Source organism: Sinohyriopsis cumingii, chromosome 12, assembly GCF_028554795.1.
Source record: "Sinohyriopsis cumingii isolate HCF-2022 chromosome 12, ASM2855479v2, whole genome shotgun sequence".
NCBI classification, from domain to species: Eukaryota; Metazoa; Mollusca; class Bivalvia; order Unionida; family Unionidae; genus Sinohyriopsis; species Sinohyriopsis cumingii.
Window position 1 is genome coordinate 78,425,955 of NC_142972.1, and position 15,471 is coordinate 78,441,425.

General features: G+C 39.7%; 1 protein-coding gene across 2 annotated transcripts in view; it reads right to left on the minus strand.

Annotated features, from left to right (window-relative positions):
* Positions 1-15,471, minus strand: part of LOC149786794 (transmembrane protein 216-like) — a 57,153-nt gene that overhangs the window by 20,445 nt on the left and 21,237 nt on the right. For both annotated transcript variants that reach the window (XM_089977296.1, XM_089977297.1), the window contains exons 2-3: positions 11,957-11,973; positions 11,299-11,392 (exon numbers count right to left, since the gene is read on the minus strand). In XM_089977296.1, coding sequence (XP_089833422.1) covers positions 11,299-11,392; positions 11,957-11,973 — 111 coding nt within the window. The remainder of the gene's footprint in view (positions 1-11,298; positions 11,393-11,956; positions 11,974-15,471) is intronic.

Consider the following 15,471-nt stretch of genomic DNA (forward strand, 5'->3'; position numbering starts at 1 on the left):
TTTGCAGGCGGTATTATGGACATTAATGCATATCGAACGCTCATAGACGAACTCGTGGATGATTAATTGGAAAACTGGTGTTTTTAATAAGGATGATCATACACTACAACCATGATAAACCAGTACTCGTCTACGTGGTAAACTCGCGATTGCCTGTTTACCGCGCGTACTATGGAGATGGTCTCGGTAGCACCATTGCGGGGTTATTTACAAGAATGGCTCCAAAAGTAGCGCCGTTAGCCAAACAATTAGGAATGAAGGCTATTGATGTTATTCGTGATAAGGGTATTAGTGCTATTGGAGACGTTGCCGGAAAGGCGCTTTCAGCCGCGCGGGACAAACTAATGTCGTTGGTGAAATCTAGGGGATTTTCAAGAAAAAAACAAAAACCACCGGTGATGCCATCAACGACAGTGATGCCTGCAAATGTCAGTAAAGTAATAAATAACGCCGTGGAAGAAAAACTAGCGTCGTTGGTAAACAATAATCAAGATGACATCGCAAACATAATAGCGGGAAGTGGTTTAAAACCACGACGATGATTTAGATGCATCGGCGTATTATTAAATAAAATGTTTAAACGAACAGCTGACCCGGCGTTTGATATGGACGCACCAGTGCACAAGGATGATTCTGTCCGTAATTATCAATTTTATTCCTATCATGCAGTACAACCCAACATACGATCGCGAATTGAACTTCAAGTCCATGATACCAGTAAATATTTTTTACCGTGTGAAGCGTTTATTGAAATCGAAGGAGAACTTGTAACAGAGGCCGATACTCCTGCTGTACCAGCACCGTATCCAGATGGTACCAAAGTTGGCTTAGTCAATAACGGCGTAATGGCGCTATTTGAGAGCGCAAAATATCTCATTGACGGGCGAGAGATCGAGTCTATAGAACGCGATGTTGATGTTGCTACAACAATAATCGGGCTAGCAAGATATTCCGACGATTATACAAGATCAGCGGGTCCATCTATGATGTTTGCAAAGGATAATAAAAACACTGCTGGAAACTCGCAATTTGTGGTAAGACGACCAAGAAATAATGCTAATAACAATGACGCTGATGTTGAGAATATGATTATAAACAGCGATCCTAATTTCAACCTCGGAGCTGCAACACGCATATCAATGTTAACAGGACCGCGTAGATCTTTCTCATGCGCGATTCCACTGCATCATATATTTGGATTTTGTAGGAACGTGCGAAAAGTTATCTACGGAGCAAAGCATACCGTGGTGCTTGTGCGAAAAGGTGATGATAGAAATGCAATTTGGAGAATTCCAGCGGATCTTGCAAATCCAAATAATGACCCTGGTAAAGTCGTTTTAACTAAAATATTATTGTGGATGCCAGTAATAACTCCATCCATTACCACAGAGGCACGATTGCTATCCTTTATGGAGCAGGGAGGAAAATCATTACTAAGTTGGCTAACAACAACAACAGATACTAAGCAATCAAATATCAATGGTATATTCACATGGAACCTGGCATCACAACAAGGCATTTCGGCTCCACGTCATATATTTGTCGCGTTGCAGGATATGACGAGAGTTGATAATCAATTATCCAGCCATATGATATTTGATCGATTAGGCGTTACTGACGTCTCGCTGAGAATAAACGGTCAGCAGGAACCATCCGAGGATATACAGCTTAATTACGGTCAAAACCATATTGCACGCGTGTACCATCGGTTGCTGTCGTATATGAGTCGTGATCAAAACGTCGACACTGGTTTGCAAATATCACAATATGATTTCAGAGAACTATATCCGATCTATTACTTTTCGCTGGAACATCTTGATTTAACGAGACAATCCGTCGTTGATATACACTTCCGAGCTAATGTAACTCGCGGCGTTATTGCTGATTATAGAGCTATTGCTGTCATCCTCAGCGATAAATCAATGCTGCTAGAAGGTGTTGGTGGACGAATGAGAATCGTTGATGCGCCAGTGGAAAACATGTAATTGAAAGCACAAACACGTTTACAATAAAATGTCGTATAGTGTCGTCAGTGTAGAGTTGACTGATGGTCAAGTCAAGAAATTACAATCAAAGTCGGCTAAACAATGCGGAACCACAATAACGCTGAAGCCGTCGCAGATGGCGGGTGGTAATCATAAGATATCGTTGACGACGCGTCAAATAAAACATTTCAATGATGCGATGAAGAATAAAAAGGGTGTTCAAATAGATTTCTCGGCCGCAGCAATTAAAAACATGGAAAAGACCGGTGGGATATTTCCGCTGTTAGCTGCGATTCCAGCGTTGATTGCCGCGGCCGCACCAGCAGTGGCTAAGGCGGCGGCGTTAGGAGCCGTTGGTACCGCGGCGGGAATGGCATTAAAGAAGGCAACCGGGAAAGGCTACAAAAAAAAACGACCCGTGGCCGGAAAGGGTCTAAGACTACCGGGAACCCCGTATTCATGGTACTCGGGAAAGGGTCTAAGACTACCGGGAACCGTTTATTAACGCATGAGTCAATGACTCCCATGTCTAATTTTGATTTAATAGACGCCGCAAACGCGCTAGCGATAAAAAACTTCAGAGGTGTTTTTATGAGGGATCAATTACCGACGCAACCAAGGAATATTGAAACCGGTATAATTAACCTCGATAAATCCTCCGGAGCGGGGACTCATTGGGTTGCATACGCGATCGATCCGCGTGCGATCGTCTATTTTGATTCATACGGGTTAGCCCCGCCGAACGAGTTTATGCGGTATGTCCGGGCGTGTTCAGCCCGGGCGTGTTCAGCCCGGGTTTTTTATTCCACGCTGCCAACACAGCAGTTAAGTGACCCACCGATATGTGGCCGTGAGGTATTGAACGTACTTGCGGCGATTTCATCATCGCGAAAACCACCTCATGTGGTTGTAAACGAATACACTAGTGGGGTCGTAGAAGCTCAACGGATTTTAGAGAATAACATTTACAATAATAATGATTGATATCTGGGGGCGACCGGTTTCGGCGCTGAAAGAATCCACGGAAACGGCCGCCGCCGACATAAAAAAACTAATTGAGGATGAAATCGCTGATACGTTGAATCTAACAAGTGTTGACCCGGGCGAAATAGTTGTATTTCAAGACCGCCAGGGTAAATTGAAATCCGGTAATGTGTCACTGAATGACGTTTTAATACGACAGCGTAATGCCGCCGAGAACGCTATCGCGCTGTATACCAGCGACGGACGACTCAAACCGGGTGAAGATATATCGATGATAGATGGAAGAATAAGTATACTTGGCAACAGTTATATAACCATTTCGAATTCGTTGAAAGGTTTACGTGGTGAATTTAACTTTCATGGAGAACAGTTCAGGTCGGCGCTAATGCATTTCGACGATGTGAAACACATTGTCGATAGTTTTTTTCGGGGACCCCCGACGGCAACCGAACCAAATCTTGCAACAATAACAAATGCTATTTCGGAACTTATGGCGCTGTCGGCCAATTTACAACCGTTGCGAAAAAATGTTAACAGGATCGATGACAACTTTGATAAATTCTTTGGTAAAAAAAATACCAAGCCGGATGAGATTACAATAACTATAAATGATATCACTGCGTATGGACAGGAAATAAAAACAATCAAAACTGATGTTGCAACAAACAAAAGGAGTGTAGACGCGCATGAACGGGAAATAGAAATAATCGGCGCTAATGTTGCAACAAACAAAAGGAGTGTAGACGCGCATGAACGGGAAATAGAAATAATCGGCGCTAATGTTGCAACGATCATAAATAATGTAGACTCGCATGGACGGAAAATAGAAACAATCAAAACTGATGTTACAACGATCATAAATAATATGGACACGCATACACAAGAAATAGGAACAATCAAAACTGATATTGAAGCGAGCAAAAAGAGTGTGGACGCGCATACACAGGAAATAGGAACAATCAAAACTGATGTTGAAGCGAACAAAAAAAATGTAGACGCGTATTGGCGGGGAATAGGAATAATCAAAACTGATGTTGCAGCGAACAAAAAAGGCATAGACGTGCATACATATGAAATAGGAACAATCAAACTTGATGTTGCAGCGAACAAAAAAAGTATGACCGAGAATACACGGGAAATAGAAACAATCAAAACTAATGTTGTAACGATCATAAATAATGTAGACGCGCATTGGCGGGAAGTAGGAATAATCAGAACTGATGTTGAAACGATTAAAGACGGACTACCGAGAGTAGCAGAGCAATTCGAAAAAATAAAAACCCCTCATGAGAACATCATCAACACAGTATACACAATTCGGCATGGATCATTCGATTGGACTCCTACACAGAATACAGTAAATATCACCGCAACTGTTAAGGGTATTTATCGACTGACACTGGTTTCAATGATGCAGTTTAATATATTATCGTCGAGTTCATCCGGGTTTAACAATACAATATCAACAATTATAGACAAGAACGCAACTGAACAGTTTACAATTTATGCCGTTGATGGAAATTTAACCAGGGCAAACATTACATGGTATGTGGAATTTGTAGCGAATCTAAGTAATTAAAAACACTAACTCTTTTAAAATAAAAATGACCACCAAGGAAATTGAATCAGAGGTATCACCGACGTCACATCAATATCGATTCGATACCGCAAAAGAATTTTCCGCGAACTTGAAAACGCTTTCCGAACAATACCGTGCAAAAATAAAAAAATACCGTCGTAAAATAACCGCCATCGACGCGGTCGTGTACTCAGTGTCGGGCATAGTAGCTGGCGCCGGTGTTATTTTATCCACGGTAACCACGATAGCCCCGATCGCTGTTCCAATCGTTGTCTCCGCAATGACAACAATTGCTGGAGTCGCCAACGCAATCACTAGGAAGATATCATCGTGTTTTCAGAAAAAACTCAACGAGTATACAGTAAAACATCAAATAGTATCCGACGCGTACTCGAAATTATCCGGGTTGATCTCGTTATCGATTGATAATTTGTTCATATCCGATGTTGAATTCTCCACGATGGTCCAGTTGTATAGCTCCGCGATGTCAAAAATCGAGGATTTTCAACTGGAAGCCGGAACCACCTGGTTGTTGAAATTAGACACTAAAAACAACGAATAATAATAATGTCGCTGAACCCCGAAGGGTCTCAATTACTTCAGCGGATCGCGGAGAATACCACTCCGGTACAAACAAATATGATATCGATAACATCAACGAAACCCGAATTCAGTGTGAACTTCCCATCACCGGTTCCAGTGAAGGAAATAGCGCTGGCAAAATTGCGAGTATATCACAGTTGGCCTAATATCCGAGCGGACGCATTTAACGGACAACAACCTAATAACTCGCTGGTTTTTGCATGGACGAATAAACCCGATGGGACCCCAGACTGGAAGGAGGTTACAATACCAACTGGGTCATACCAAATAGAACAAATCAATAAGGAATTTCAACGCTGGATAAAATCGATCACAGGAAAAGAATCAAAAATCGCTATTACGGTTCATGAACCGACGTTATCGTCGACGATTGAAATAAGCACACCGGGGTATATGGTTGATATCTATAACAGTTCAATAAGAACCATACTAGGATGGCCTAAGAATCCACCCGCGGACACCCCCCCATCAACTATCCTCAGACACGATAACGGAGATGGTGGTAGGCATATTGCTCCATACAACGTAAATATTGCATCGGTGATAGCGATTAATCTAGTGTGTGATGTTATCGAAGGGAGTTACCAGGTGGATACCAAGCAATCAAATCAAGCTCAACAGGGGTATATCCTTTATTCGTTTTCACCAACAGCCCCTCCGGGATTTTTGATCATTGAGAGTCCGATTAATCCGGTCTATATGCGATGCCATGATCGGTTTTTAACGAGAATTAATTTCAGACTTACCGATCAGTCAAATAACCTAATTGATCTGCAAGAGGAGGAGTTAGTGATCACTCTGTTTGTAAGATCATAGCAGCAGAGGGGGCGATGACATCGACGCGGTCGTCGATGTGCTTACCGGACGCTGACGACGCTGGGGATCGACGCGCAGAAGGTGTTAATTAAACCAAATGACGATTGGACGATCCCCCAACGACATCGTCGTTTTTTTTTTACCAGGCGCTGACTACACCGGATCCGCTGAGTGCAGAAGTAATAATTAAGCAAAATAACGATTGGACAAAATGTCCGATTCGCCCCCTCTGCTGCTAGAGCAAGTGAAGACAAGTGGTTAATAACTTCAAAATTTAGAGCAGGCATTAAGGTGTACCACTAATCAGGAGCTCAATTTCACATAGTTTGTTTTATATAAAAAGAAAGTACTTATGCCTGACTGCAAGTTTATGCCACCAAGGACTGTAAATACCATGCATATATGCTTGTCTCGGATGCCTCCAAGGAGTGTATATAGCATGCATAAATGTTTGTCTCAGATGCCTCCAAGGAGTGTATATAACATGCATAAATGTTTGTCTCAGTTGCATATATGCTTGTCTCGGATGCCTCCAAGAAATGTATATAACATGCATCAATGTTTGTCTCGGATGCTAATATGTTTGTCTTGGATGCCTCCAAGGAGTGTATATAACATGCCTATATGTTTGTTTCTGATGCCAGTGTAACTTTACTGCACTTCTAAAAGCAGAGAAAGATATATAATTATTAAAGTCAGGTGTTTAAACTGATGACCATTGAGGCCGAATTTACATGATATACAATAATGAACTATCCTGACCTATATTCAAATGTTTAGTTTGTGAGAGATTTCAAGCTGCTCTGCTTTAAAGCTGGATATTTTAAAAACATTTAAATGTGTACATTTATGGTCCAATATTTGGTACAGCCATGACTGTATTCTGTCCATACTATCTATGAAGACCTTGACATTATTTCAGGACAAATTAATACTATATCTCACCATACTTACACAGGTGAGACAAAAACCTTGAATAGAATAGTTGAAAAAGGCTGTAAAATTAAAAATATATCAAATAGTTTATCAAGTGAATTATAATGATAAAAATAAGAATCTGTCTAAAGGACCCTTGCTACAATAATTTGAAAAGAATTTCCATGAATTCAAGATAAGACCAGTTTGTCCCTTTAACTGCTGAGTGTTGGAAGTTTTTCTGATATTCATCAGTGACAATAAGATCTTCCATTTAACAATCATGGTGACTATATTGGGTGTCAGACTGGCACAATTTTTATTTAGGACCAAGGCTACACAATCAGAAGTCTTTTGCTGAAAACCTCATAACAATATGACCATCCATTTAGAAGTAGCAGTGACTACAAGTCATGTTGATGTACAATTTACACTATTTTCATTTACAGGCAACTAGGTATCATAAGAAGTCTACCAGTGAAAACCCCATGTTGACATGGCCATCCATTTGGGATGAGTAGAGATAATAGTTTCAAGATGACCACCATGGTGGCTATAATGAGAGTCTGAGAGCATTTTTTCATTTAGGGCTGACCATACACAATACAAGATGAGTGGCAGAGTAGTCTAAAGTGCTCACTGTTACGGATCACTGCCATATCACCTCTGTCTGCGTGGGTTCGAGTCTCTGGCTTGGCAAATGTGGGTATGTGAGAAAGCTTGCCAGTAGCTTCTCGAGGGTCGGTGGTTCTTTCTGGGGTTTTCCTGGGTTCTTCCTCCACCATTTATACTGGCCGCCATGTATAGCCTATCTTGTGCTGAAAAATGGAGGTAAACCCTACAGCAACAACAACAACACAACATTAAGAACTCTTCTAATGATCACCCGATGTCAAAATAACCACCATGGTAGCCATATTGGGCATAAGAGTGGCACCATTTTAATTTAAGTGTGTGTGTGTGTGATTTGGATTTTTAATGTAGCTTTAACAATTTCTGAGTCATATCGCCACAATGTCTGCAGTTGTGACAGTTTAAAGTGATGTCTAGCACTGGGGCATCATGCCGCAGACATGTAGCATGATGTCCCACCCAGTCACATTATCCTGACACCAGGCCGACCAGTCCTAACACTAACCTCTTAATGCTGAGCGCCAAGCGAGGCAGCTGTTAGTACTATTTTTGTAATTCTTTGGTATGACTCGACCGGGGATCAAACCCACAACCTCCCGCATCCGAGGCATACGCTCTAACCACTAGGCCACCGGAGCAGTTTTAATTTAGGACAAGGAGACATGTTCAGAAGTCTTCTGGTGACAACGCTATGAAATGACTTTCTATTTTGGAAAAATAGTAACTAGATTTTCAACATGAATGACTATGGCCATATTAGACTTCATATTGGTAACATTTCCATTTAGAACCATCTAGACACAGTAATAAAAAGTCTTTTGGAAAAAGCACAATATGACCAGCCATCTAGCAGAAGTAGCGATGACAAGATTTTCAAGATGACCAACTGTGACAACCATAATGGAAGTCAGATTGGTACCACTTTCAAAGATCTTGGAAACACTTAATTACGCGTATTTGGACGCAAATTGTTTTCTGTACGCATGTAATAGGTGTGCAGCAAAATTCAAAGACTTGCCAGTCCTGCTTCAGCCATTTGCTTTGTGGGAAAGTCTGTTGATCAATTAGCTGTGCTGATATTTACAATGACAGAATTCAGTGACTGAAAGACCCCTTGATGTACATACATGTTGCCATTTTATAAGAGTACATAAAAAAGAACATGATGCAATAGCTGGGTGGCATGTTCAAAGGCTCTGACTGGCGGCCGGGTTGGAAAATGTACTGATATTTACAGTGATTGAATTCAGAGTCAGAAAGACCCAGAGATGTACATGTGGTCATTTATAAAAGTACATCAAATAAACAACTTTAGCTTTCATTATTGTGTTCATTTCCGAATGTATCGGAATAGATAGTGCATGAGAATGTTGAGACTTAGACAAAATGCCATTCGTAAATTTGGATAAGTATTTTGGGGTTAAACAACAAACTTACGAAGATTGTAACGAGATTCATAAGAGTGCTAAAGCTGCTAGAATTGATAGTTCGGATAGGACAGTAGCTAAGTGTAAGAAAGTGTGTTTACCTCGCTTAGTGTTTGGAACAAGACCTTACTTGGATTGACGAAATTCAGTATCACTCTGATGGATGAACAAGAGCTATTTAAGAGGTACATTGACTGACCATACTTTTTTCAAAATGCCCCTCGCCTTAGCCCGGTTAGTTCTAGTATTGTAGCGAAATGTATTCATCAATACATCCGTAGCTAGGCCTAGTTCTGATATCCATTATGTTGACAAAGTCTTGCCCATTCACAAGCATATGTTTTGATAGCTGATTGACCATTTACCCTTTTCCAAGTAAGGTAGCAACTATCAATTTCCTGCATGATATCCTTTAATGATAAAACATACAAACATGTGTTTTAAGATCAGAATCGGTGATCTGGATATATATTAACTGCCTCTTGTACACTATTTTGTCATAAAATTAGTTTGAAACTGTAAGTGAACCAGTAGGCCTAACGGGAAGTAATGGCGGACTTTGCTAAGTCTGCGATGTACCAATTTATTAGATTGTATGTTTTCGTAAATCGGGCAAATATTTTCAGAAAAATATACAAATCATTGAAAGCAAAGCCAAGGTATTGTTTTATCAAAGATTTAACTTTAAAATGCAAATTATGTAGTTTAGAAACATATGGGACAATGCTATGTTGTGGAATTCGCGAGATGCACTTTAAGGTCTAAGCTGTTTTCTGACTTGACACGTATTTGCAAAAATACGGGGGAAAAAACAGCAAATTAGATACTATTTAACCATTGCCTAAAATTACTACAAGGACATAGACAAATAAATAAACCATAAATTTGCAATCCTGTCAATGGACTTGTAATGAAGCTATATTAAAACGAGCGATTACATTACGAAAACCGCTCCATCTACAAATAGATGCACTCACGTCTGTGTTGATTCTGTAGGAAAGAAGAGACTGCAACTTTTGATGGTGGGACTCCTATTTTTACCAAAATGGGATTCCTGGACTCCTAGTTTTAAAATCCTAGTGAGACCTCTGATTTTCATTTCCAACCAACTAAATATCATGAGAAGTCTTTCAGTGAAAACATAGTGATAACAAGATTTTCAAGATGGCCACTGTGGAAGCCATATTGGTTGCCTGATGGCACCATTTTCATTTGGGACAAACTAGACATCATAAGAAGTCTTTCAATAAAAAACCCATGTTGATATTACCATCCATTCAAGATGAGTAGCATTATTCAGCTTTTCAAGATAGCTGATGTGGTGGTCATACTGGCACTCTTTTCATTTAATTAGACATAAGAAGTCTTGATGTGAAAACCCCATGTCAATATGACTTTGCATTCAGGTCGAGTAGCAAATTATTTTAAAGACGGTTGCTGTGGTGACCATATTGGCTGTAAAGTCACTGTTTTCATTCAGGGTCAACTAGACATCATAAGAAATCTTTAAGTGACAACCTCATGTCAATATGACCCTCCATTCAGAAGGAGTATCAATAACAAGATTTTCAAGATGGCTGCTTTGGCGGTCATATTGGGTGTCTGAGCAGCACCATTTTCAATTAGGATCAACTAGACCGGGGGGTGAATGCGTGTATAAAATTTCATGACAATCCTCCAAGTAGTACAGGAGGAGTAGCAATAACAAACTTGTGCCAATGGATGGACGGCCGACAAGCCATCCCATAACAATGGATGGACAGCCGACAAGCCATCCCATAACAATGGATGGATGGCCGACAAGCCATCCCATAACAATGGATGGACAGCCGACAAGCCATCCCATAACAATGGATGGATGGCCGACAAGCCATCCCATAAGCACCACTCATCTATGACCAGTACAGAGAATGCATACTGATCACATCATGATTTTTGTGACATGTGATGATGTAATAGTCAACATCTGAGGACAAAACACTATTACAATTTACAAAATACTTCTTTTATCCATTTATTTTTCAATGCAACTAAATAATTATGTTTACTGCCAAAGAGCAAGAAGAATGCATAGGTAAACACTAGAACACAGATTCGAACAATGGTTTTATTGTGACACACTGCTTTTACATCATATTATTTGTCTGATGATATTATTGGCTGACTGGCTAATGGAATCAGTTGCTTCATTTAGTACTGACAGGCAGAAAATCTTATTAACAGTGACAGGGTATACAAATTAAACACCTATTAGTACTCGTTTTGTTTTTTTTAAACTAATTCTTATACATTTTAAAGATATTTAGTAATGTTTTGGTAAAATTAGGCACAGTAGTTTAGTGGCAAATGAACTTACCTTTATAGACAAAAAGAAGAATTTCACAAATCAGGAATAGTGCAAAATACCATCCATTGATATACAGCAGTATCTGATAAGGTAGAGACGATCTCTTGGGATTTGGTTAAGAACAGTAAAGCACATGTATAAAATAACATGTTGTCAAAACAATGATAGAAAATGTAAACAAAAAATTAATAAAGAACACCTCTCCACCAGTCTAAAAAGGAATCTCTGACCTGCCAAAATAACTTGATCTGTATTATACAGCTAAATATATCATAACATATATCATGAAATAATCATGATACAACTGTATAATCATGATACAACTGTATAATCATGATACAACTGTGATAAAACCAGATGATGATAGTAATGATATCATGATGACTGGAATTTCAAAAGTCATCAGGCTGAAAATTGGACTCCATCCCAACATAACTGTGCTTGATTCTGTACAGAACCCACCTTGTATTTTAAATTCATTAAGAATTCCAATCTGTGGCACTTTACTGTCTAAAAATATCCCTCACAATAGACCTGAATTTTTTTTAAATGTTGGGCTACCCACTAATGATGATGATGATGATGATGATTACAACAATGATGTTGATGGTGAAGACAATAATACTGAATCTGACAAATCAACCTGCTTGTTTATGGAAAAGGATACGATGACTTGAACTTGTCCTGAAAAGAAAGAAAATGCCTAAAATTACAAATATTATTTGTCCAACATTTTACCATGTCAGTACTGTGTATGATTACAGATGTAACTTACACCTGTGTGTCTCTTTACAGGTCTAATATGAAATAGGTGATGCAAATGTGACTTACCAAGCAATGTCATGCATATGGTGCCTGACATCACAAGACTAAACAGATTTCTCAAATGGTGGAAATGTGTGAGTTCTTATCATCTATACAAGAATGTGTATTATACAGTATGGAATATCTCACGATTTTTAAAAATCTATATCCTGTATTCAGCATAAAATTGTTTGTTTATTTATTTTAAAATGCTTTAACTTGTTTGTAAATATTACTTTGTTGACAAGAGAGATTTGTAACAGTCTTTGATTTGAAGTTGTCCGATATTCCTAAGATTCGACGATGACTGATTTCATTCATAACTTACCAGTTGATGAAATTTGTAAATGCATACACTACAGGCAATCTATATATAGTGATAATACAATGCTCCATCTCAGTAAAATTAACTGGGGGGTGCTCCCAACTTCTGTACCCTAAACAAACTTCTCTGCACTCAGTCCCCTATCAGGACCCTCACCCCTCCTGCCTCTCTCCATATCAATGAGAAAAATCTCCTCACACTTGTTTTGTTTTCCATTTTTACATATTTTTCTTTTCATTTAAAATAGGACATATATATGAGTGAGCTTTGGTCTGTTTCTGCATCTAAAAACTATGAAATTCTCCACTGTATCATCTGTATCGTCTTTTTTTTCGCAAACAAGTGCCCCATGTTCCAGAAAGTGTCAACAAAAGAACTCCTATTGCTAAAGGTGTCCCTCTTGCCCTCCCCATTGTAAGAAATACCTAAATGAAGCACAGCAGCAGAGGGGCTGTACAGACCGAAACTTTTTGCACAATAAACCCCTCCAGGAAACTATTCCTCGATAGAGGGCTTATTTCGACGAAATAAACCCTTCTATTCAGAATACAGGACAAAAAAAAATGTCCCCCGAAAACTCGAAGAGTTTCCAGGGACAAACTCGTTGAGTTTGCACTGACAACTTGGGTTACTTCAATAAATCTGAAACAGTTTCCGTGGCGGGGTCGTTATTGAAAAATCCATGGGTCGGGTCCATCCCCTCTGCTGCTCTGGGAAATGAGTTTCCAAGGAAAAACATTTTTATGTTGCAAATAGTGTATCAAGTCCAATACGGTATCTTGTTCTGGGATCGTGTAAATTTATTGTCACAAATCCGTGAGGTTTTCTTTGAGCATGACTGAAGAAATTTTTAAATTTATTTAAATCCATATCGCCACCACACCAGGTTTGATGAATATTTCTCAGTGTATGTGTATCAACTCCATTGAATATCGCAAGAAGATTACAATTATCCCTGATTACTTTAGGAATTTGTGTATAACGCTGAGTAACATAAATCACATCAGTGTTTTTGTGACGTCCCCGGGAAAATATTCTTGCGGGATTTTTTTGCTTGTCCAACATAACATCATCATACACTACTAGGTTGTTAATTGATTCATCAAGATCCTCGACGCTGGGGGCTTCTTCGATATCAGTGATAAATTCAACAACATCCTCACCGTCTTTACTCAGCGCGCTTGCACTCTCATTAAAATCTTTTATAACGTTATAGCATCGTTGATCATCTACAGATGGAGCTATCAAATACAGTTTATCCCATTTCATCCACTTCATTATCAAGTTCAGCAACAGCTGTGTTTTACCTGAACCGGATGGCCCAATTATAATCGCGCGGATAGAGTTTGGTAGCACTGAATTATGCTTAACTGGCTCTTTCTTTTTTGTCGCAGAAAAATCTGTAATTTCCATTTGTATATAAAGAATAATAATTATGGATCTATATTGTGTGAAGTGTAAGGCACGAACCCCTACGAATGATCTAACAACCATTACAACAAAAAATAACAGACAAGCACTTTCTGGTAAGTGTACGCGATGTGGCACAAAAAAATGTAGATTTCAAAAAAAAAGCGAGAATTTAGCGGAGGTGACATTGCAGCCAAACTTGGAAAGCTCCCCGGAACTCCCTGGGCAAAGTATCCCGGAGAAAAACATCTCCCAGGATACAATTACTGCGGTCCAGGGACCCGACTAGATATCAGACTTGATGAACAATCTAAACCAAAACCGGGAGAGTATCCGATAAACGCTATCGACGCAGCGTGTCACATACATGATGTTGCTTATCGAAGTAAAGATCTACAAGACAGGCATATCGCGGATGTGAAATTAATTCATGCACTAAGCGCCATAAAAAATAAATCATTTAAGGAGTCACTCGCTAATTGGTTAGTAAGATCAGCGATGAAATCTAAATTAGTATTAGGCGCTGGATAATTAAATAAAAATGCAAGCGATTTATTATTCCCCAATCGGATACTGGAGAGGTAACTCAGCAATTAATAAACTCGCCAACGCGGCATCAGTAACACGCGAGGTTGCCAAAAATTGGCTATCAAAACAAGCAATATGGCAAATCTACTTACCACCACCTCGACAAATCAACTTTGCACATTTTGATGTTAGTGTGCCCAATGAAGTTCATCAGGCTGACATACTATTCCTGCCTCATGATACTGTCCGTAGAAAAATATACAAATACGCGCTAACAGTAGTTGATGTTGCCAGTAGATACAAAGAAGCAGAACCGTTAGCGACTAAAACAGCGTCCGAAGTCGCCTCTGCGTTTAAACGAATTTATCAACGAGGACCTCTAAACTGGCCACGATTATTACAAGTTGATCCTGGCAAGGAATTTCAGGGCGCGGTGTCATCACTGACAAAGCAGCATAACGTTACCATACGACGAGGACATACTGAAATTCATCGGGATCAGGCAATTGTTGAGCGATTTAATAGAACACTCGCTGAGAGATTATTCGGATACCAGTACGCGAGGGAATTCATTTACGATACGAGATCTCGTGAATGGGTTGCAAGACTGCCAAACGTGATAGCCGCACTGAATAATGAAATTACCAGAACAACAAACATGAGACCTGTAAATGCAATCACAAAAAAATATATACCCCGCGTCAGTGAACGCGGACAACAGCAACAAAATGTTTCAACGCAGCCAGGGACGCTAGCGTCCCCACTGCTGGGTAATGTCACCGTTAGGTATTTATACGAACCAGGCGACCTAGAAGGAGGAAAAAAAAGAGCAACCGATCCCACATGGAGTGTTACTACACATAAGATATCCAGCATAACCAGATCAACTGGGAGAAACGCAATCTACAGATTAGATTCGACTGCTCCTCAACGCGGATTTAAACGCGAGCAACTTCAGGTGATTCCCGAGGATACACAATTACCACCCCGATCACTAAAGTGATCCGCACTGAAGTGATTCAATCATTTAAATAACTGCAGCAACACCTCTGCGTCGGTTACACTCAAGACAGGTCAACATCACATTTTCACGTGTATGACCGCGACTGCTATCT